This window comes from Tachyglossus aculeatus, chromosome 22 (assembly GCF_015852505.1).
Source record: "Tachyglossus aculeatus isolate mTacAcu1 chromosome 22, mTacAcu1.pri, whole genome shotgun sequence".
NCBI classification, from domain to species: Eukaryota; Metazoa; Chordata; class Mammalia; order Monotremata; family Tachyglossidae; genus Tachyglossus; species Tachyglossus aculeatus.
Genome location: NC_052087.1, coordinates 54093526 through 54114155, shown reverse-complemented (window position 1 = coordinate 54114155; position 20630 = coordinate 54093526). Strand labels below are relative to the sequence as shown.

The 20630-nt window shown below is 49.8% G+C and overlaps 1 protein-coding gene across 1 annotated transcript; it reads left to right on the top strand.

The window, feature by feature from the left end:
- Positions 1-2002: 2002 nt before the first annotated feature.
- Positions 2003-20193, top strand: CEND1 (cell cycle exit and neuronal differentiation 1). Its single transcript, XM_038764738.1, has 2 exons — positions 2003-2112; positions 17460-20193. Exon 2 carries the CDS (start codon positions 17590-17592, stop codon positions 18022-18024), a length of 435 nt encoding a protein of 144 aa, XP_038620666.1. The 5' UTR covers positions 2003-2112; positions 17460-17589; the 3' UTR covers positions 18025-20193.
- The last annotated feature ends 437 nt before the right edge of the window (positions 20194-20630 follow it).

Genomic DNA, 20630 nt, shown 5'->3' with positions numbered 1-20630 from the left:
ATCTGTACAAACATATATACTTCTTTCCTCTCCCCCTCGTCCCCCTCTCCATCCCCCCGTCTTACCTCCTTCCCTTCCCCACAGCACCTGTAGATGTGTATATATGGTTGTACATATTTATTACTCTATTTATTTATTTATTTATTTATTTTACTTGTACATTTCTATCCTACTTATTTTATTTTGTTGGTATGTTTGGTTCTGTTCTCTGTCTCCCCCTTTTAGACTGTGAGCCCGCTGTTGGGTAGGGACTGTCTCTATGTGATGCCAATTTGTACTTCCCAAGCGCTTAGTACAGTGCTCTGCACATAGTAAGCGCTCAATAAATACGATTGATTGATTGATTGATTGATATACATATATCCAGGTGCTGTGGGGAGGGGAGAGAGGTAAGGCAGGGGGTGTGGGGAAGGGGAGGAAGGAGGGGACTCAGTTATTATTATTATTACCCCGAAAAGGCCAGGGCCAAGAGGAAGGGCGGAAGAAGGTAGCCCCGTCCTCACCCCTAGGGATGAGGTTACTTTTAGGCCTGATGACCCCTGATGAAGTGACCCCATCCCTCCCCAAAGACCCCCCAACTACTGTCAGGCTTGCCCCTCCCTCACCACTTTTCTCCTTTCTCCTCCCCTTAGGCCCCCCACCCAGGTGGAGGAGGGCAAGAGCCCAGCCTTCCCAGACTGAGCCCCTTCCTTCCTCTCCCCCTCGTCCCCCTCTCCATCCCCCTCATCTTGCCTCCTTCCCTCCCCCACAGCACCTGTATATATGGATATATGTTTGTACAGATTTATTACTCTATTTTACTTGTACATATCTATTCTATTTATTTTATTTTGTTAGTATGTTTGGTTTTGTTCTCTGTCTCCCCCTTTTAGACTGTGAGCCCACTGTTGGGTAAGGACTGTCTCTCTATAATAATAATAATAATAATAATAATAATAATGATGGCATTTATTAAGCGCTTACTATGTGCCAAGCACTGTTCTAAGCGCTGGGGAGGTTACAAGGTGATCAGATTGTCCCACGGGGGGCTCCCAGTCTTCATCCCCATTTTCCAGATGAGGTAACTGAGGCCCAGAGAAGTTAAGTGGCTTGCCCAAAGTCACACAGCTGACATCTGGCGGAGCCGGGATTTGAACCCATGACCTCTGACTCCAAAGCCCGGGCTCTTTCCACTGAGCCACGCTGCTTCTCTATATGTTGCCAACTTGGACTTCCCAAGCGCTTAGTCCAGTGCTCTGCACACAGTAAGCGCTCAATAAATACGATTGATTGATTGGAAAGTACAATTTAGCAATTGAGACAATCCCCGCCCACAACAGGTTTATAGTCTAGAAGGTGGGAGACAGACATCGAAACAAATAAACAGGCATCTATATAAACAAACAGAATTTTACAGATGAGGTACAGAGATGTTAAGTGACTTGCCCAAAGCCACACAGCAAACTGGCAAAGCCCCTCTTCCCTACTCCCTTCCCCTCCCCACTACACTTGTGTATTTTTGTACATATTTATTACTCTATTTTATAAATGATGTGTATATATCTATAATTGGACTTATCTATTTTGATGGTATGGACATTTGTCCACTTGTTTTGTTGCCTGTCTCCCCCTTCTAGACTGTGAGCTCGTTGTTGGGTAGGGACTGTCTCTGTCTGATGCCAAATTGTGCTTCCCAAGTGTTTAGTACAGTGGTCTGCACACAGTAAGTGCTCGATAAATACGATTGAATGAATGAATGAATGAATGAATGAATGAATGAATGAATGAATGAATGAATGAATGAATGGTTGGGGCCTGGAGCTCGGGGGGCATGATTGGGTGAGGGGCTTGGGTGGCAGAGGGAAGGGGGGCATCCAACCTAGGGCTGGTGGAGACTGGAGCGGGTCTGGGGATGGGGGTGGGGGTGGGGGGAGACCCTCCTCTCCTTGCTGATTGGTCCATTCCGCCCCCCACCCCCACCCCGCTGCTCCTGCTTCATGCAGTCGGGAGTGGTGCATTGTGGGAAACTCCCAACTTCTGCTCTCCATCCTCCTCCTCCTCCTTCGACCGCCTCTTCCCCTCTGCTGAAGCGGCAAGGCCGGAGCCAGGACCGACCACCCGGGCTCTCTGAAGGTCAGGACCCCCTCCCCTTCTTTCCCCTCCCCATCCCTCCCGGGTTGGGGGATGCTCCCCATCCCTGCCAGCCAAGAGGGGCTTCAAGGGACCAGCCAAGGGAGCCCCATTGATGGGGGGCGTCAGGGAGGGGAAGGGTACAGAGGCTGGGACCCCCCCAAGCCCCCCAATTTGGGGAGGAGGCAGAGTTCATCCCCGCCTTAAGCCTCCCCCTCCCCCAGGGGCCTGGAGTGGAGCCGAGACCCGGTCGCCCGCGTGAAGGTCACCGCCATGGGGCATTCATTCATTCACTCAATCGTACTTATTGAGCGCTTCCTGGGGGCAGAGCACTGTCCTAAGCGACAGTGGCAACAGAAAGAGACCATCCCTGCCCAACGACGGGCCCACGGTCTAGAAGGGGGGGAGACAGGCAACAAAACCAAACGGGTAGACAGGTGTCAATCACGCAGCGCTCCATCCCGACCATTGATTAGCTGATTGATTGATTGATTGATTGGGGAAGGGGTCCACAGGCCGGCTGTCCTCTTCCACCTGGGCGGGGGTCTCCACGGGGCCTGAGGGGAGGGAAAAGGGGGAAAGTGGGGGGGGGGGTCTGGTTTCGGGGGAGGGGGTCTTTGTGGGGGGAGAGGGTGTTGGAAAAAGATGACGTCATTAGGCCTAAAAAGCGCCTCATCCCTAGGGGGTGAGGAGGGGGGTGCCTTAATAATAATCATAATAATCATAATAATAATAGCATTTATTAAGCGCTTACTATGTGCAAAGCACTGTTCTAAGCTCTGAGCACTGTTCTAAGCGCTTCATCCGCCCCTCCTCTTGACCCGGGCCTTTTGGGGGTAGACGGTGGGTTTCCCTTCCTTGGGGTCGGTGGTTAAGGGTGGGGGGGCCATTCACGCATTCAGTCATATTTATTGGGCGCTTACTGTGTGCAGAGCACTGTACTAAGCGCTTGGGAAGTACAAGTTGGCAACACCTTCAGCGTGTGACCTTGAACTCGGGCGGCGGGGGTGGGGGAAGGGAGGGATGGGGGTCTCGATGTCCCCTTCCCTTCCCTTCCCCCCCAACCGGGGGTCCTAGGAGCCCCTGGGTCCGAGGGTGGGGGCAGGGTGGGAGCCCTATCTTTTGCTGATTTGTCGTTTCCGAGCGCTTAGTCTAGTGCTTGGCACACAGGAAGCGCTCAATCAATAGGATGGGATGAAGAAGCAGTGTGGCTCAGTGGAAAGAGCCCGGGCTTGGGAGTCAGAGGTCATGGATTCAAATCCCGGCTCCGCCAACTGTCAGCTGGGTGACTTTGGGCAAGTCACTTCACTTCTCTGGGCCTCAGTTCCCTCATCTGGAAAATGGGGATTAAGACTGCGACGACCTGATCACCTTGTAACCTCCCCAGTGCTTAGAACAGTGCTTTGCACATAGTAAGCGCTTAAGAAATGCCATCATCATCATCCTCTGGGCCTCAGTGACCTCATCTGTCAAATGGGGATGAATAACAATAATAATAATAATAATGGCATTTGTTAAGCGCTTACTATGTGCAAAGCACTGTTCTAAGCGCTGATTCATTCAATCGTATTTATTGAGCGCTTACTGTATGTAGAGCACTGGACTAAGCGCTTGGGAAGTATGACTGTGAGCCCCCCCTGGGACCACCTGATCACCCTGCATCCCCCCCAGCGTTTAGAACAGTGCTTGGCACATAGTAAGCGCTTAATAAACGGCATCATTATTATTATGACAAGCCTGGCAGGACCCAGGAGGGCCCGGCTCCCCACTCTGACTCAGGGACTGGGCGGGCCCCACTGCGCAGGCGCCGCCGGCCCGTGTGACGTCACCCGCATGACGTCACTGCAACCCCCCCATACCCCTTCCTCTACCATGGGGTCTAATCATTCATTCATTCATTCATTCAATCGTATTTCCTGAGCGCTTACTGTGCGCAGAGCACTGACTCCCACCTCGGCCCCCTTGTCAGCTGGGTGACCTTGGACAAGTCACTTCCCTTCTCTGGGCTTCAGTTCCCTCCTCTGGAAAATGGGGGTGAAGCCTGGGAGCCCCACATGGGACAGCCTTTGTATCCCCCCCAGCGCTTAGAACTGTGATGGGCACATAGTAAGCGCTTAACAAATACCATCATTATTATTATTATCTGGAAAATAATAATAATAATGGCATTTATTAAGCGCTTACTATGTGCAAAGCACTGTTCTAAGCACTGGGGTAGATACAAGGTAATCAAGTTGTCCCACGTGGGGCTCACAGACTTAATCCCCATTTTCCAGATGAGGGAACCGAGGCCCAGAGAAGTGAAGTGACTTGCCCAAAGTCACACAGCTGACAAGTGGCGGAGCCGGGATTCGAACCCATGACCTCTGACTCCAAAGCCCAGGCTCTTTCCACTGAGCCACACTGCTTCTCTATGGGGGTGAAGACTGGGACTGAGGGACTGAGTCCAACCCAATTAGCTTGCATCAACCCCAGCGCTTAGAACAGTGCCTGGCACATAGGAAGTGCTTAGCAAGTACCATAATTATAATAATAATAATAATAATAATAATTAATTATTATTAATATTATTAATTATTATTATTATTATTGCAGGACCTCGGGCAAATCACTTCATTCAATCGTATTTATTGAGCGCTTACTGTGTGCAGAGCACTGTACTAAGCGCTTGGGAAGTACAAGTTGGCAACATATACCGAGAACTTCACTTCTCTGAGCCTCAGTTCCCTCATCTGTAAAATGGGGATGAAGACTGTGAGCCCCATGGGAGACAGGGATTGGGTCCAGCCTGATTAGCTGGTAATAATAAGAATAATGATGGCATTTCTTAAGCGCTTACTATGTGCCAAGCACTGTTCTAAACGCTGGGAGGGATACAAGGAGATCAGGTTGTCCCACGTGGGGCTCACAGTCTTAATCCCCATTTTCCAAATGAGGGAACTGAGGCACAGAGAAGTTAAGTGACTTGCCCAAAGTCACACAGCTGACAAGCAGTGGAACCAGGATTAGAACCCAGGACCTCTGACTCCCAAGCTCGTGCTCTTTCCACCGAGCCATGCTGCTTCTCCTGGCTTCTTCTGGTATCTTCCCCAGTGCTTGATACAGTGCCTGGGACATAGTAAGCACTTAACAAATACCATTAAAAAAAAAAAAGGCAGGGGAATCAATCAATCAATCAATCGTATTTATTGAGCGCTTACTGTGTGCAGAGCACTGTACTAAGCACTTGGGAAGTACAAGTTGGCAACATATAGAGACAGTCCCTACCCAACAGTGGGCTCACAGTCTAAAAGGGGGAGACAGAGAACAAAACCAAACATACTAACAAAATAAAATAAATAGAGTAGATATGGACAAGTAAAATAAATAAATAAATAGAGTAATAAATATGTACAAACATATATAGATATATACAGGTGCTGTGGGGAAGGGAAGGAAGGGAGGGAAGGGGAGGAAGAGACCCCTAGAGTGAGAGCTAAAGCCCAGACCTCCCATGAGGGGACAATTGGCTGACTCAGGTAACCCACCTACCCCCTTTCTACAATGGCACAATTCATGGTCCCTGGCAATCAATCAAGGGTAGTAATAATAATAATAATGATAATAATAATAATAATAATAATAATGTCATTTATTAAGCTCTTACTATGTGCAAAGCACTGTTCTAAGCACTGGGGAGGCTACAAGGTGATCAGGTTGTCCCACGTGGGGCTCACAGTCTTAATCCCCATTTTACAGATGAGATAACTGAGGCGCAGAGAAGTCAAGTGACTTGCCCAAAGTCACACAGCTGACAAGTGGCGGAGCTGAGATTTGAACCTATAATAAGAATAATAATAACGGCATTTATTAAGTGCTTACTATGTGCAAAGCACTGTTCTAACTGCTGCAGGGATACAAGGTGATCAGGTTGTCCCACAGGGGGCTCACAGTCAACACCCATTTTACAGATGAGGTAACTGAGGCCCAGAGAAGTTAAGTGACTGGCCCAAAGTCACACAGCTGACAAGTGGCGGAGCTGAGATTTGAACCCATGACCTCTGACTCCAGAGCCCGGGCTCTTTCCACTGAGCCACGCTGCTTCTCTAATAATAATAATTGTGGTATTTGTTAAGTGCATATGATATTCATTCATTCATTCAATCGTATTTATTGAGCGCTTACTGTGTGCAGAGCACTGGACTAAGCGCTTGGGAAGTCCAAGTTGGCAACATCTAGAGACGGTCCCTACCCGACAGCGGGCTCACAGTCTAGAAGGGGGAGACAGACAACAAAACAAAACATATTAACAAAAAAAATAAATAGAATAAATATGTACAAATAAAATAGAGTAATAAATCCGTACAAACATATATACATATATACAGGTGCTGTGGGGAGGGGAAGGAGGTAAGGCGGGGAGGAGGGGGAGAGGAAGGACGGGGCTCAGTTTGGGAAGGCCTCCTGGAGGAGGTGAGCTCTCAGTAGGGCCTTGATTAAGATTGTGAGCCCCCCATGGGACAACCTGATCACCTTGTAACCTCCCCAGCGCTTAGAACAGTGCTTTGCAATCAATCAATCAATCAATCAATCGTATTTATTGAGCGCTTACTGTGTGCAGAGCACTGTACTAAGCGCTTGGGAAGTACAAGTTGGCAACATATAGAGACAGACCCTACCCAACAGCAGGCTCACAGTCTAAAAGGGGGAGACAGAGAACAAAACCAAACATACTAACAAAATAAAATAAATAGAATAGATATGTACAAGTAAAATAAATACAGTAATAAATCTGTAGAAACATATATACATATATCCAGAATAGAGGAAAGAGCACGGGCCCAGGAGTCAGAAGGACCCGGGTTCTAAACCCAGCTCCACCGCTTGTCTGCTACGGGACTTGGGGCAAGTCACTTCACTTCTCTTTGCACATAGTAAGCGCTTAATAAATGCCATTATTATTATTATTATTATTATTATTATTGAGGATTGGGGAAGCATGGACTGAATGGTCTTGTAGAAAAATGATCCAGATAGCAGCGTGAAGTACGGACTGGAGTGGGGAGAGATAGGAGGCAGGGAGGTCCGCAAGGAGGCTGACACAGTAATCGAGGTGAGCCCACTGTTGGGTAGGGACTGTCTCTATATGTTGCCAATCTGTACTTCCCAAGCGCTTAGTACAGTGCTCTGCACATAGTAAGCGCTCAATAAATACGATTGATGATGATGATGATTGCATTAACGTGATTGCAGTTTGGCCGAGAGGAAAGGGTGGATTTTATCAATGTCGTGAAGGTGGGACCGACAGGATTTAGTGATAGATTGAATTTGTGGGTTGAATTGAGACAGAGGAGTCAAGAATAATGCCAAAGTTACGGGCCTGGTGAGACAGGAAGGATGGTACATGGCTCAGTGGAAAGAGCATGGGCTTTGGAGTCAGAGGTCATGGGTTCAAATCCCGCCTCTGCCACTTGTCAGCTGTGTGACTTTGGGCAAGTCACCTCACTTCTCTGGGCCTCAGTTCCCTCATCTGGAAAATGGGGGTGAATACTGTGAGCCCCCTGTGGCACAACCTGATCACCTTGTAACCTCCCCAGCGCTTAGAACAGTGCTTTGCACATAGTAAGCGCTTAATAAATGCCATTATTATAATAATTATTATTATTACAGTGATGGGAAAGTTATGGGGAGGACAGGGTTTGGGTGGGAAGATAAGGAGCTCGGTCTTGGACATTTTAAGTTTGAGTTGGTGGCGGGACATTCAAGTAGAGATATCTCGAAGGCAAGAGGAAAATAGGAAATCAATCAATCAATCAATCGTATTTATTGAGCGCTTACTATGTGCAGAGCACTGTACTAAGCGCTTGGGAAGTACAGAGAGGAACTACAGAGAGGAAGAGAGGTGGGGGCTGGAGAGGGAGATTTGGGAATCATCTGCATAGAGGTGATATTGAAGCCAGAGGGAGATTTGGGAATCATCCGCATAGAGGTGATATTGAAGCCGTGGGAGCGAATGAGTTCTCCAATCAATCAATCAATCTTATTTATTGAGCGCTTACTTATCCCGACTCCGCCACTTACTGGCTGTGTGACTCTGGGCAAGTCACTTAACTTCTCTGGGCCTCAGTTCCCTTATCTGTAAAATGGAGATTAAGACTGTGAGCCCCCAGTGGGACAACCTGATCACCTTGTAACCTCCCCAGCGCTTAGAACAGTGCTTTGCCCCTAGTAGGCGCTTAACAAATACCATCCTTATTATTACTGTGTGCAAAGCACTGTACTAAGCGCTTGGGAAGTCCAAGTTGGCAACATATAGAGACAGTCCCCGCCCAACAGTGGGCTCACGGTCTTAAAGGGGGGGACAGAGAACAAAACCAAACCTACGAACAAAATAAAATAATTTTGTCTTTATTCTTTATTCTCCAAGGGAGAGGGTGTAGATGGAGACTACAGTGTTCTGCACATAGTAAGCGCTCAATAAATACGATTGATTGATTGATTGATTGACTAGAAGGGGACCCAGAACTGAACCTTGAGGGACCCCCATAGCTAGAGGGTGGGAGGCAGAGGAGGAGCCCTTATAAGAGACTGAGAATAAGCACCCAGAGAGTTAGGAGGAGAACCAGGAGAGGACAATGTCAGTGAAGTCGAGGTTGGATAATATTTCCAGGAGCAGGGGGTGGGCCGCAGCGTCAGAGGCAACCGAGAGGTCGAGGATGGAGTAGAGGCCGTCGGATTTGGCAAGAAGGAGATCACCGGTGACCTCTGAGAGGGAGGTTTCTGTGGAGTGAAGGGGACGGAAGCCAGATCGGAGGGCATCCCGGTGAGAAATGATGGAGGGGAACTGGAGACAGCGGGTGTAGATGACTCGCTCGAGGATTTCGGAGAAGAACGGGAGAATTGAAGGAGGAGAACTGGAGACAGCGGGTGTAGATGACTCGCTCAAGGAGTTCGGAGAGGAATGGGAGGAGGAAGATGGGGCGATCGCTGGAGGGAGCCGGGGGGGGGTCAAGGGAGGGATTTTTTAGGATAGGGAGACCTGAGCGTGTTTAGAAGCAGTGGGGAAGAAACTACTGGAGAGCCAACTGTTGAAGATATTGTTGAGGGAAGAAAGGAAAGAGGGAACAAGCGCTCAGTAAATATTGAATGAATGAATGCACACACACACGCACTCATTCATTCGATTGTACTTACTGAATGCTTACTGTGTGCCGAGCTCTGGACTAAGCGCTTGGGAAACGTCACAGGCAGGGAATGTCTCGGTTTCTTGTTCCACTGGACTCTCCCAAGCACTCAGTACAGTGCACCGCACACCGTAAGTGCTAAGTAAATAGGAGAGTCAGAGGTCATGGGTGACTTTGGGCAAGTCACTTCTCTGGGCTGCAGTTACCTCATCTGTAAAATGGGGATTAATAATAATAACAATAATGATGCCTCCTTCTCAGACTGAGCCCCCTCCTTCCTCTCTCCCTCCTCCCCCTCCCCATCCCCCCGCCTTACCTCCTTCCCTACCCCACAGCACCTGTATATATGTATATATGTTTGTACGTATTTATTACTCTATTTATTTTACTTGTACATATCCATTCTATTTATTTTATTTTGTTAATATGTTTGGTTCTGTTCTCTGTCTCCTCCCTTCTAGACTGTGAGCCCACTGTTGGGTAGGGACCGTCTCTATTCTACATGTTGCCAACTTGTACTTCCCAAGCACTTAGTACAGTGCTCTGCACACAGTAAGCGCTCAATAAATATGATTGATTGATTGTTAACGTGCGAAGGGATGGGGTCAGTTGCTCAGGTGGAGGGAGTGGATTTTGAGAGAGGACAGGAGATCTCTAGAGACTCTGCTGGGAAAGATGGTAAAGTTGAAGAAGGGCAGGAGGAGGGAGGAAGAAAAGAGGAGCAGGGGAAATTTTAGGGAGATCAAGCCCGATAGCTTCCATTTTCTCAATAATGTAGGCAGGGGGGACAAGGGGGTTGAGGAGAATTGGCGAGGGCGATGGGCAGGAGCGTCAATAAGGATGGAGAAATCATTTTGCCGGGCAGAGGAGAGGGCAGAGCTAAAGCATGCAAGGATGAACTGCATGCCTTTTAGACTGTGAGCCCACTGTTGGGTAGGGACTGTCTCTATATGTTGCCAATTTGTACTTCCCAAGCGCTTAGTACAGTGCTCTGCCCATAGTAAGCGCTCAATAAATACAATTGATGATGATGATGAACTGGAGGTGGATGAGGTCAGCCTGATTTCTAGATTTCCACCAGCAGCTCTCTGAGGATCAAGCGTAGGAGGGAAGGAGGCAGACGGTGGTGGTGAACAGCTGTGGGTTAGTGGTATGACATCGGCGAAGGGGCAGGGGAGCGAGAGAGTTGAGTTCAGTACAGAGGATGATGATGATGGGATTTGTTAATCAATCAATCGTATTTATTGAGCGCTTACTATGTGCAGAGCACTGGACTAAGCGCTTGGGAAGTACAAATTGGCAACATCTAGAGACAGTCCCTACCCAACAGTGGGCTCACGGTCTAAAAGGGGGAGACAGAGAACAAAACCAAACATACTAACAAAATAAAATAAATAGGATAGATATGTACAAGTAAAATAAATAAATAAATAGAGTAATAAATATGTACAAATATGTATATACAGGTGCTGTGGGGAAGGGAAGGAGGTAAGATGGGGGGGATGGAGAGGGAGACGGGGGGGAGAGTTAAGCGCTTACTATGTGCAAAGCACTGTTCTAAGCACTGGGGGGATACAAGGTTGTCCCACGTGGGGCTCACGGTCTTCATCCCCCTTTTACAGATGAGGGAACTGAGGCCCGGAGAAGTGAAGTGACTTGCCCAAAGTCACACAGCTGACAACTGGCGGAGCCGGGATTTGAACCCGTGACTCTGACTCCAAAGCCCGGGTTCTTTCCACTGAGCCACGCTGCTTCTCTGAGGATGGCGTTGAGGGGGCCGATTCAATAATAATAATAATAATAATAACAATGGTGTTTGTTAAGCGCTGACTATGTACCAAGCACAGTTCTGAGCGCTGGAATAGATACAAGGTAATCAGGGGGTCCCATGTGGGGCTCACAGTCACAATCCCCATTTTTACAGCTGAGGTAACTGAGGCACAGAGAAGTTAAGTGACTTGTCCAAAGTCACCCAGCTGATAAATGGCGGAGCCGGGATTATTCATTCATTCATTCAATCGTATTTATTGAGCGCTTACTGTGTGCAGAGCACTGTAATAATAATAATAATAATGGCATTTATTAAGCACTTACTATGTGCAAGACACTGTTCTAAGCACTGGGGAAGTTACAAGGTGATCAGGTTGTCCCACGGGGGGCTTACAGTCCTAATCCCCATTTTACAGATGAGGTAACTGAGGCCCAGAGAAGTGAAGTGACTTGCCCAAAGTCACCCAGCTGACAGTTGCCGGGGCCGGGATTTGAACCCATGACCTCTGACTCCCAAGCCCGGGCTCTTTCCACTGAGCCACGCTGCTTCTCATTTGATCGTCAAGGGGAGGTAGTTTGGGAATGGAGGCTAAATGGGGCGTGAGGCCTTGAAAAAATTAGATGGGGTCAAAAGATCGGAGGTCTCTAGGTCGGTCATTCAATCATATTTATTGAGCGCTGACTGTATGATGATGATGATGGCATTTATTAAGCGCTTACTATGTGCAAAGCACTGTTCAAAGCACTGGGGAGGCTACAAGGTGATCAGGTTGTCCCACCAAGGGCTCACAGTCTTCATCCCCATTTTACAGATGAGGTAACTGAGGCCCAGAGAAGTGAAGTGACTTGCCCAAAGTCACACAGCTGACAACTGGTGGAGACGGGGTTTGAACCCATGACCTCTGACTCCAAAGCCCGGGCTCTTTCCACTGAGCCACGCTGCTTCTGGCTCAGAAGTACAGAAGTGCAGAGCACTGTACTAAGCGCTTGGGAGAGGACTACAGAATGATAGACACAGCCCCTGACCACAATGAGCATACAGTCTAGAAGGGGAGATTGGCGTTAATAGAAATAAATCAGTGATGGATATGGACATAAGTGGTGTCTAGTACTTCTAGACTGTGAGCCCACTGTTGGGTAGGGACCGTCTCTAGATGTTGCCAACTTGGGCTTCCCAAGCGCTTAGTACAGTGCTGTGCACACATTAAGCGCTCAATAAATATGATTGATTGATTGATTGATTGGTGTGGGGCTGGGGGGGGAATGAATAAAGGGAGCAAGTCAGGGCGACGCAGAAGGGAGTGGGAGAAGAGGAAAAGGTGGGGTTAGTCAGGGAAGGCCTCTTGGAGGAGGTGGGCCTTCGATAAGGCTTTGAAGAAGGGGAGAGTCAATGTCTGTGGAGAAGCAGCGTCGCTTAGTGGATAGAGCCCAGGCCTTGGAGTCAGAAGGTCATGGGTTCTAATTCTGGCTCCAAACCATGTCTGCTGCGTGACCTTGGGCAAGTCACTTCACGCGTGGCTCATTGGAAAGAGCCCGGGCTTTGGAGTCAGAGGCCGTGGGTTCAAATCCCGGCTCCGCCCATTGTCAGCTGTGTGACTTTGGGCAAGTCGCTTCACTTCTCTGGGCCTCGGTTCCCTCATCTGTAAAATGGGGATGAAGACTGTGAGCTCCCCGTGGGACAACCTGATCACTTTGTAACCCCCCCAGCGCTTAGAACAGTGCTTTGCACATAGTAGGCACTTAAGAAATGCCATCATTATTTATTATTATTATTATTCTCTGAGCCTCAGTTCCCTCATCTGTAAAATGGAGATTAAGACTGTGAGCCCCATGTGGGACAACCTGATTACCTTGTATCTCCCGCAGCGCTTAGGACAGTGCTTGGCACATAGTAAGCACTTGACAAATTTCATCATCATTATTACTACTGCACTTCTCTGGGCCTCAGTTCCCTCATCTGTAAAATGGGGACTAAGAGTGTGAGCCCTGTGTGGAACAATGTATCCAATCCGACTTGAATATACCCCAGCACTTGGAATAATAATAATAATATTTGTTAAGCACTTACTATGTGCCAAGCACTGTTCTAAGCACTGGGGGAGATACAATCAATCAATCGTATTTATTGAGCGCTTACTGTGTGCAGAGCACTGTACTAAGCACTTGGGAAGTACAAGTTGGCAACATATAGAGACAGTCCCTACCCAACAGTGGGCTCACAGTCTAGAAGGGGGAAACAAGATACAATCAATCAATCAATCGTATTTATTGAGCGCTTACTGTGTGCAGAGCACTGTACAGAGCACTTGGGAAGTACAAGTTGGCAACATATAGAGACAGTCCCTACCCAACAGTGGGCTCACAGTCTAAATAATAATAATAATAATAATAATAATAATAATAATGATAGCATTTATTAAGCGCTTACTATGTGCAAAGCACTGTTCTAAGTGCTGGGGAGGTTACAACGTGATCAGGTTGTCCCACGGGGGGCCTCACAATCTTCATCCCCATTTTACAGATGAGGTAACTGAGGCCCAGAGAAGTGAAGTGACTTGCCCAAAATCACACAGCTGGCAATTGGCAGAGCTGGAATTTGAACCCATGACCTCTGACTCCAAAGCCTGGGCTCTTTCCACTGAGCCATGCTGCTTCTCTATAATGGCATTTATTAAGCACTTACTATGTGCAAAGCACTGTTCTAAGCGCTGGGGAGGCTTAGATCAGGTTGTCCCGCAGGGGGCTCACAGTATTAATCCCCATTTTACAGTTGAGGTAACTGAGGCACAGAGAAGTTAAATGACTTGCCCAAAGTCACACAGCTGACAACTGGCAGAGCCGGGATTTGAACCCATGACCTCTGACTCCAAAGTCCGGGCTCTTTCCACTGAGCCACGCTGCTTCTAAAAGGGGGAGACAGAGAACAAAACCAAACATACTAACAAAATAAAATAGAATAGATATGGACAAGTAAAATAAATAAATAAATAAATAGAGTAATAAATATGTACAAACATATATACAGGTGCTGTGGGGAAGGGAAGGAGGTAAGATGGAGGGGATGGAGAGGGGGACGACGGGGAGAGGAAGGAAGGGGCTCAGTCTGGGAAGGCCTCCTGGAGGAGGTGAGCTCTCAGTAGGGCCTTGATACAAGGTCATCAGGTTGTCCCACGTGGAGCTCAGTCTTAATCCCCATTTTACAGATGAGGCCCAGAGAAGTTAAGTGACTTGCCAAAGCCACACAGCCGGGATTAGAACCCATGACCTCTGACTCCCAAGCCCGGGCTTCTTCCACTGGGCCACGCTGCTTTTCTAGAACAGTGCTTGGCACATGGTCATCACTTAACAAATACCATCATTATTATTATTCTACAAGAAGGGATAACAGGACAGAGCAGAGGACACTACTGAGGTCCTACTCAGACCCTACTGAGGTCAAGGCCCTACTGAGAGCTCACCTCCTCCAGGAGGCCTTCCCAGACTGAGCCCCTTCCTTCCTCTCCCCCTCGTCCCCCTCTCCATCCCCCCATCTTACCTCCTTCCCTTCCCCACAGCACCTGTATATATGTATATATGTTTGTACATATATATATGTTTGTACATATATGTTTGTACATATATGTTTGTACATATTTGTTACTCTATTTATTTATTTATTTTACTTGTACATATCTATTCTATTTATTTTATTTTGTTAGTCTGTTTGGTTTCGTTCTCTGTCTCCCCCTTTTAGACTGAGCCCACTGGTGGGTAGGGACCATCTCTATATGTTGCCAACTTGGACTTCCCAAGCACTTAGTACAGTGCTCTGCACACAGTAAGCGCTCGATAAATACGATTGATGATGATGATGATGACCCCTCCTGCCCCCTGAATCTCCCCTGGTCTATCGGGGTCTTCGCTCTGGTCTCCACTGGATCCCTCCCCCTACTCTCCATTCCACAATCCCGGCCTCTGCATCTGCCTCTGTCCTCGTTGCTAAGGAACTGCCTTCCCGCCGGGCACCAGAGGCCGGAGGGAATGAGTCGGCCGGATGCACATAGTAAGCGCTTAACAAATGCCATTATTATTATTATTATTATTATTATTATTATTATGTGAGAACCAGGAAAGCGGGCAGGGACTGGCACAACCCAGCGAGGTGCCCGCTGGGCCCACGACAGACCCTTCTCCTCTCCTCAAAGCCTGATTAAAATCATGCCTCCTGCAAGAGGCCTTCCCTGATAAATAATATCCACGATAAACAATAATAATAATAATGGCATTTGTTAAGTGCTTACTATGTGCAGAGTACTGTTCTAAGCACTGGGGGGGGCGGATACAAGGTGATCGTGTTGTCCCACGTGGGGCTCGCAGTCTTCATCCCCATTTTACGGATGAGTGTAACTGAGGCTCAGAGAAGTTAAGTGACTTGCCCAAGGTCACACAGCAGACATGTGGCGCAGTCAGGATTCGAACCCATGACCTCCGACTCCAAAGCCCATGCTCTTTCCACTGAGCCACACATGTCCCCTATGTTTAGTTTATTAATTGCTTTATGCTATGTGTTATGACTGTTATGCTATTTGAAGATTGTGAGACCCCCATGGGACAACCTGATCCCCTTGTATCCTCCCCAGCGCTTAGAACAGTCCTTTGCACATAGTAAGCACTTAATAAATGCCATTATTATTATTATTATTACTGAACTTCCCCAAGCGCTTAGTACAGTGCTCTGCGCCCAGTAAGTGCTCCACTAATAATAATAATGTTGGTACTTGTTAAGCGCTTACTATGTGCAAAGCGCTGGAAAAATTTTATCTCAGCACTCCTGGGTGATTTATTCATTCATTCATTCACTCAATTGTATTTATTGAGCGCTTACCGTGTGCAGAGCACTGTACTAAGCGCTTGGGAAGTACAAGTTGGCAACATATTCTAAACCCTCCTGTGCATTTACAATTTTTTTTTAACTCTCATACCAGAGAGGGGATTAGAACCCAGGCCTCCAGCCTTTAGAGGTTGTTGCCTTTCCTCTAGACCACAGCAGGCCTCAAAACTCCTCACCCTGGGCTTCCAGGCTGTCCATCCATCCATCCATCCCCTCGCCCCCTCCTACCTCACCTCCCTTCGGTCCTTCTCCAGCCCAGCCCGCACCCTCCGCTCCTCCGCCTCTAATCTCCTCACCGTTAGGCCTCGTTCTGGCCTGTCCCGCCATCGACCCCCGGCCCACGTCCTCCCCCGGGCCTGGAATGCCCCCAGTCCCTCTGCCCATCCGCCAAGCTAGCTCTCTTCCTCCCTTCAAGGCCCTACTGAGAGCTCACCTCCTCCAGGAGGCCTTCCCACACTGAGCCCCTTCCTTCCTCTCCCCCTCATCCCCCTCTCCATCCCCCCCATGTTACCTCCTTCCCTTCCCCACAGCACCTGTATATATGTTTGTACATATTTATTACTCTATTTATCTTACTTGTACATATCTATTCTATTTATTTTATTTTGTTAGTATGTTTGGTTTTGTTCTCTGTCTCCCCCTTCTAGACTGTGAGCCCGCTGTTGGGTAGGGACTGTCTCTATATGTTGCCGACTTGTACTTCCCAAGCGCTTAGTTCAGTGCTGTGCACACAGTAAGCGCCCAATAAATACGATTGATTGATTGATTGATTGTATCTTGTTTTCCCCCTTCTAGACCGTGAGCCCACTGTTGGGTCGGGACTGTCTCTATATGTTGCCAACTTGTACTTCCCAAGTGCTTAGTACAGTGCTCTGCACACAGTAAGCGCTCAATAAATACGATTGATTGATTGAATGATTGTATCTCCCCCAGTGCTTAGAACAGTGCTTGGCACATAATAAGTGCTTAACAAATGTTATTATTATTATTCCAAGTGCTGGGGTATATTTAAGTATATTAAGTATAAGTATATTCAAGTCGGATTGGATACATTGTTCCACACAGGGCTCACGCTCTTAGTCCCCATTTTACAGACGAGGGAACTGAGGCCCAGAGAAGTGCAATAGTAATAACGATGATGAAATTTGTCAAGTGCTTACTATGTGCCAAGCACTGTCCTAAGCGCTGGGGGAGATACAAGGTAATCAGGTTGTCCCACATGGGGCTCACATTCTTAATCTCCATTTTACAGATGAGGGAACTGCGGCTCAGAGAATAATAATAATAATAAATAATGATGACATTTATTAAGTGACTACCATGTGCTGTCTCCATATGTTGCCGACTTGTACTTCCCAAGCGCTTGGTACAGTGCTCTGCACACAGTAAGCGCTCAAAAATGCGACGGATTGATGGATTGATTGATTGAATAAATGAACGATGATTGAAGGAATGAAGGACTTGCACCTACCCCAGTGCTTGGCACAGAGTGAGCACTTTTAATTATTAGGATTGTTACTGACACCTGCTCCGCTTGCTTTCTGCAGGCCACTGTAGGCCCCGGGCCATGCCTAAGGGGTACACCGGCTGAACCCCGAGGGAGCCGCCCGCCGCGTCCGTGACCCCAGAGCCCGCCGTCCGCCCCGCTCCGCGGCCCAGCCATCTCCTCCGGCCACCATGGAGCCCAAAGGGAAGCAGCCCACCGGAGGCCCCAAGGCCGAACCCAAGGCCGCCCCGGCCCAGCCGGACAAGGCCCGCCCCGCGGCCGCCCCTGAGAAGAAGGAGACCCCCGAGAAACGCGAGCTGCCGGGGACCCCCGCCGTGCTGACCCCCAAGAAGGCCACGGCCCTGGCCGACCCTGCCCTCCTCAACAACCACAGCAACCTCAAGCCCGGGCCCGTGGGCCCCGAGCCCGCCGGCCCCGAACCCGCAGGCCCGACCCCGGACTCGGAGCCCCGGGGGGCCGGGGCTGGGGAAGAGGAGGGGGAAGCCGCCGGTGGGGGTGGTTCGGGGGTCTTCGAGAACCTCAAGCCGCTGCTGCTGGCCGGCGGGGCCGCCGTGGCCCTCCTGGCCGTCATGGTCGGGTTGGCCTTCCTGGCTCGGAAAAAATGAGCCGGCCCCGGGACGGCACGCGGGGCCAGGCGGAGGAGGAGGTGGCGAAGGAGGGGGGAGGCTAGAGAAACTTATTGTACAGCTCTTTTGAAATCAGTGCATGCAGAAAATTCTATACGTATCTATACATATATATGTATATATATATATATGCAGATAGAGCCATACAGGAGAGAGAGAGAGAGAGAGAGAGACCCCAATGAGGCTGGGATCCCCCTGGTCTTGGCCGATGGGTAACACTTCCCCCAGGATTGGGGTCATCTCTAATATAACCCATCAAGCGGCGTCTAGTTGATAGCTTCTCTGGATCAAAAGCTGCGTTCACCTCCCCAAACCTCCCACTACCACCCCAAGGGGATACTTCAGTCTGTTCCAAGCTGGGCCTTCCTCCTCCTCCTCCTTCACAGCCGCGTCCTCTCCCTGGACCCAGGGGAGCCGGCCCGAATTGAGGGGTGGGGAGTTGAGGAGAGCCCACCTTATGAGGATAGGGGCGCGGTGATGCTGAGCCCGTCACGTCGATTGTGGGGGATGAGGAGGGGTCTCCGTTGGTTCCGAGTTTGGGGTCCTTTGTCTACGGGGAGCAGGAAAGGTGGGTGGGATTTGGGGAGGGAGGGACAGGTGAGAATCGGATCTGGGGCCCGAGGCGGGCGGACAGGTGCAGGGATCTACCCGCTCCTCACCTTCGTCCTCTTGGGGACACCTGGCTGGTGAGGGGAGGGGAGGTAAAAAAAAAAAATGGAAAGTGAGGGGAGTGCGTGGAGGAGAAGGGAAGGACCTGGGAGGGTGGTGGGGGAGAGTTGGAGTTAGGGGTGGGAAGACAGGAAGCGGTGGGCCGGAGAGCAGGAAGCGAGTGAGGCTAGCCAGGATGGGGGCACAGTTTGTGGAAGGGAGAAGAGGATGTGGAGGTGGGGACAAGGAGAGAGCCTTTCTGAGCCAACCACTGGCCCCCCTCGCCCCACTTCTGGTGCCCCTTAAAGGGAGCAGCTGCCAGAGGGAAGGGTCCTGCCATTCTTCTAACGCCACCCTGAAAATCCAGACCCATAAGCATTTCCTCAGCTCGTGCCCCTCTTTCCTCTAAGATCTCCAGGCTGCCACCATCGTGTCTCTCCTGGTCATGCTGGACCCGGGCCTTGTCCATCTCTGCACCAGAGGCCAGAGGGCAAAGGAGATGGGAGGGTTCAGATGTGCTTCGTGGGCTGGGACAACTCCTGGACCCTCGCCCACTTCCGATGGGGGGGTTGCACGTCGTGACATTTGACCCCAAGGGCCACCCGGGCACTGAGGCCTAGATCGGATGCCACTGACTGTGAACGGGCAGGCCGACGGGGGACGGCGGGAGTTTGGGGGGGTTCTCCAGCAGCTGGGAGGATCTGGGGGAGATTCACCGGGAAGAGCGGGAGAGGGGACTACTACCGGAGAGGTGGGTGGGTAGAAAGGCATGATCTTGGGGTTTCGTTCGGATGACCCCCTCCCCAACCTAGGTCACCTGGCACCCCTCTGGGGGCAGGCCCCGGGTGTGCCTGCAGGCGTGTGAGTGCGTGTGTGCGTGCGTGCGTGCGTGTGTGTGTGTGTGTGTGTGAAACCACGGCCCTCTTGAGTTGTGCCACTGACATGCGTGCCTCCCCACGTCCTGCAGCCACACGGCCCAGAATTCTCGGTTCGATTGAGATGTCCCCTTTCATTCGCACGTCCGCGGTTCCCACGTGGTGTCCGGACCCCCTCTCCCCATCCTCTCCCTCCAGCCCCAAACAGCTCAGCCCACCCCATCGTGGGAGGAGAGAGAAGATGGTTGAACTGGGGAGCGGCTGGATCTGACCACCCCTGCCTTTTCCCCCGTCTCCTCCAGCCCCGGGCCTGGGTCCTGCCCGCCTCAACTGAAGGAGCCTGGGTGGTTCCTAACCCCCAGTGCGAGGTGGGTGGGGGAGGGAGGAAGGGATCTGACCTTTCCCAGGATTAGAATTGACATGGAAACACCTGCTGTCCTCCGTAATTAGCCAATTAGCACAGTCTCCTTACCAACTGGTCTGCCGGCTTGGCGCTGCCAAGTGAGAGCCGGGGGGGGGGGGGTCTGGCCTTCTGGTGCTGCGGCCGCCCCCTCGTTCATTCAGTCGTATTTATTGAGCGCTTACTGTGTGCAGAGCACTGTACTAAGCGCTTGGGAAGGACAAGTTGGCAACATCTAGAGATGGCCCCTACCCAACAACGGGCGCACAGTCTAGAAGGGGGAGACAGACAACAAAACAAGTGGACAGGTGTCAATACCATCAGAATAAATAGAATTATAGCTATATACACATCATTAATAAAATAAATAGAATAGTAAATATGTACAAGTAAAATAAATAGAGTAATAAATCTGCACAAACATATATACAAGTGCTGCGGGGAAGGGGAAGGAGGTAGGGCGGGGGGGATGGGGAGGAGGAGAGAGGAAAAAGGGGACTCAGTCTCCCCTCCCACCATCCTCAGTCCTCAGGCCCTGAGGTGGGATATTTCCATCCCACCTCTGTGGTTAGAAGACGGGAGGTTCAAGCGCTACATTCATCACTCATACTTATCGAGCGCTTATCATGTGCAGAGCACTGGACTAAGCACTTGGGAAAGTC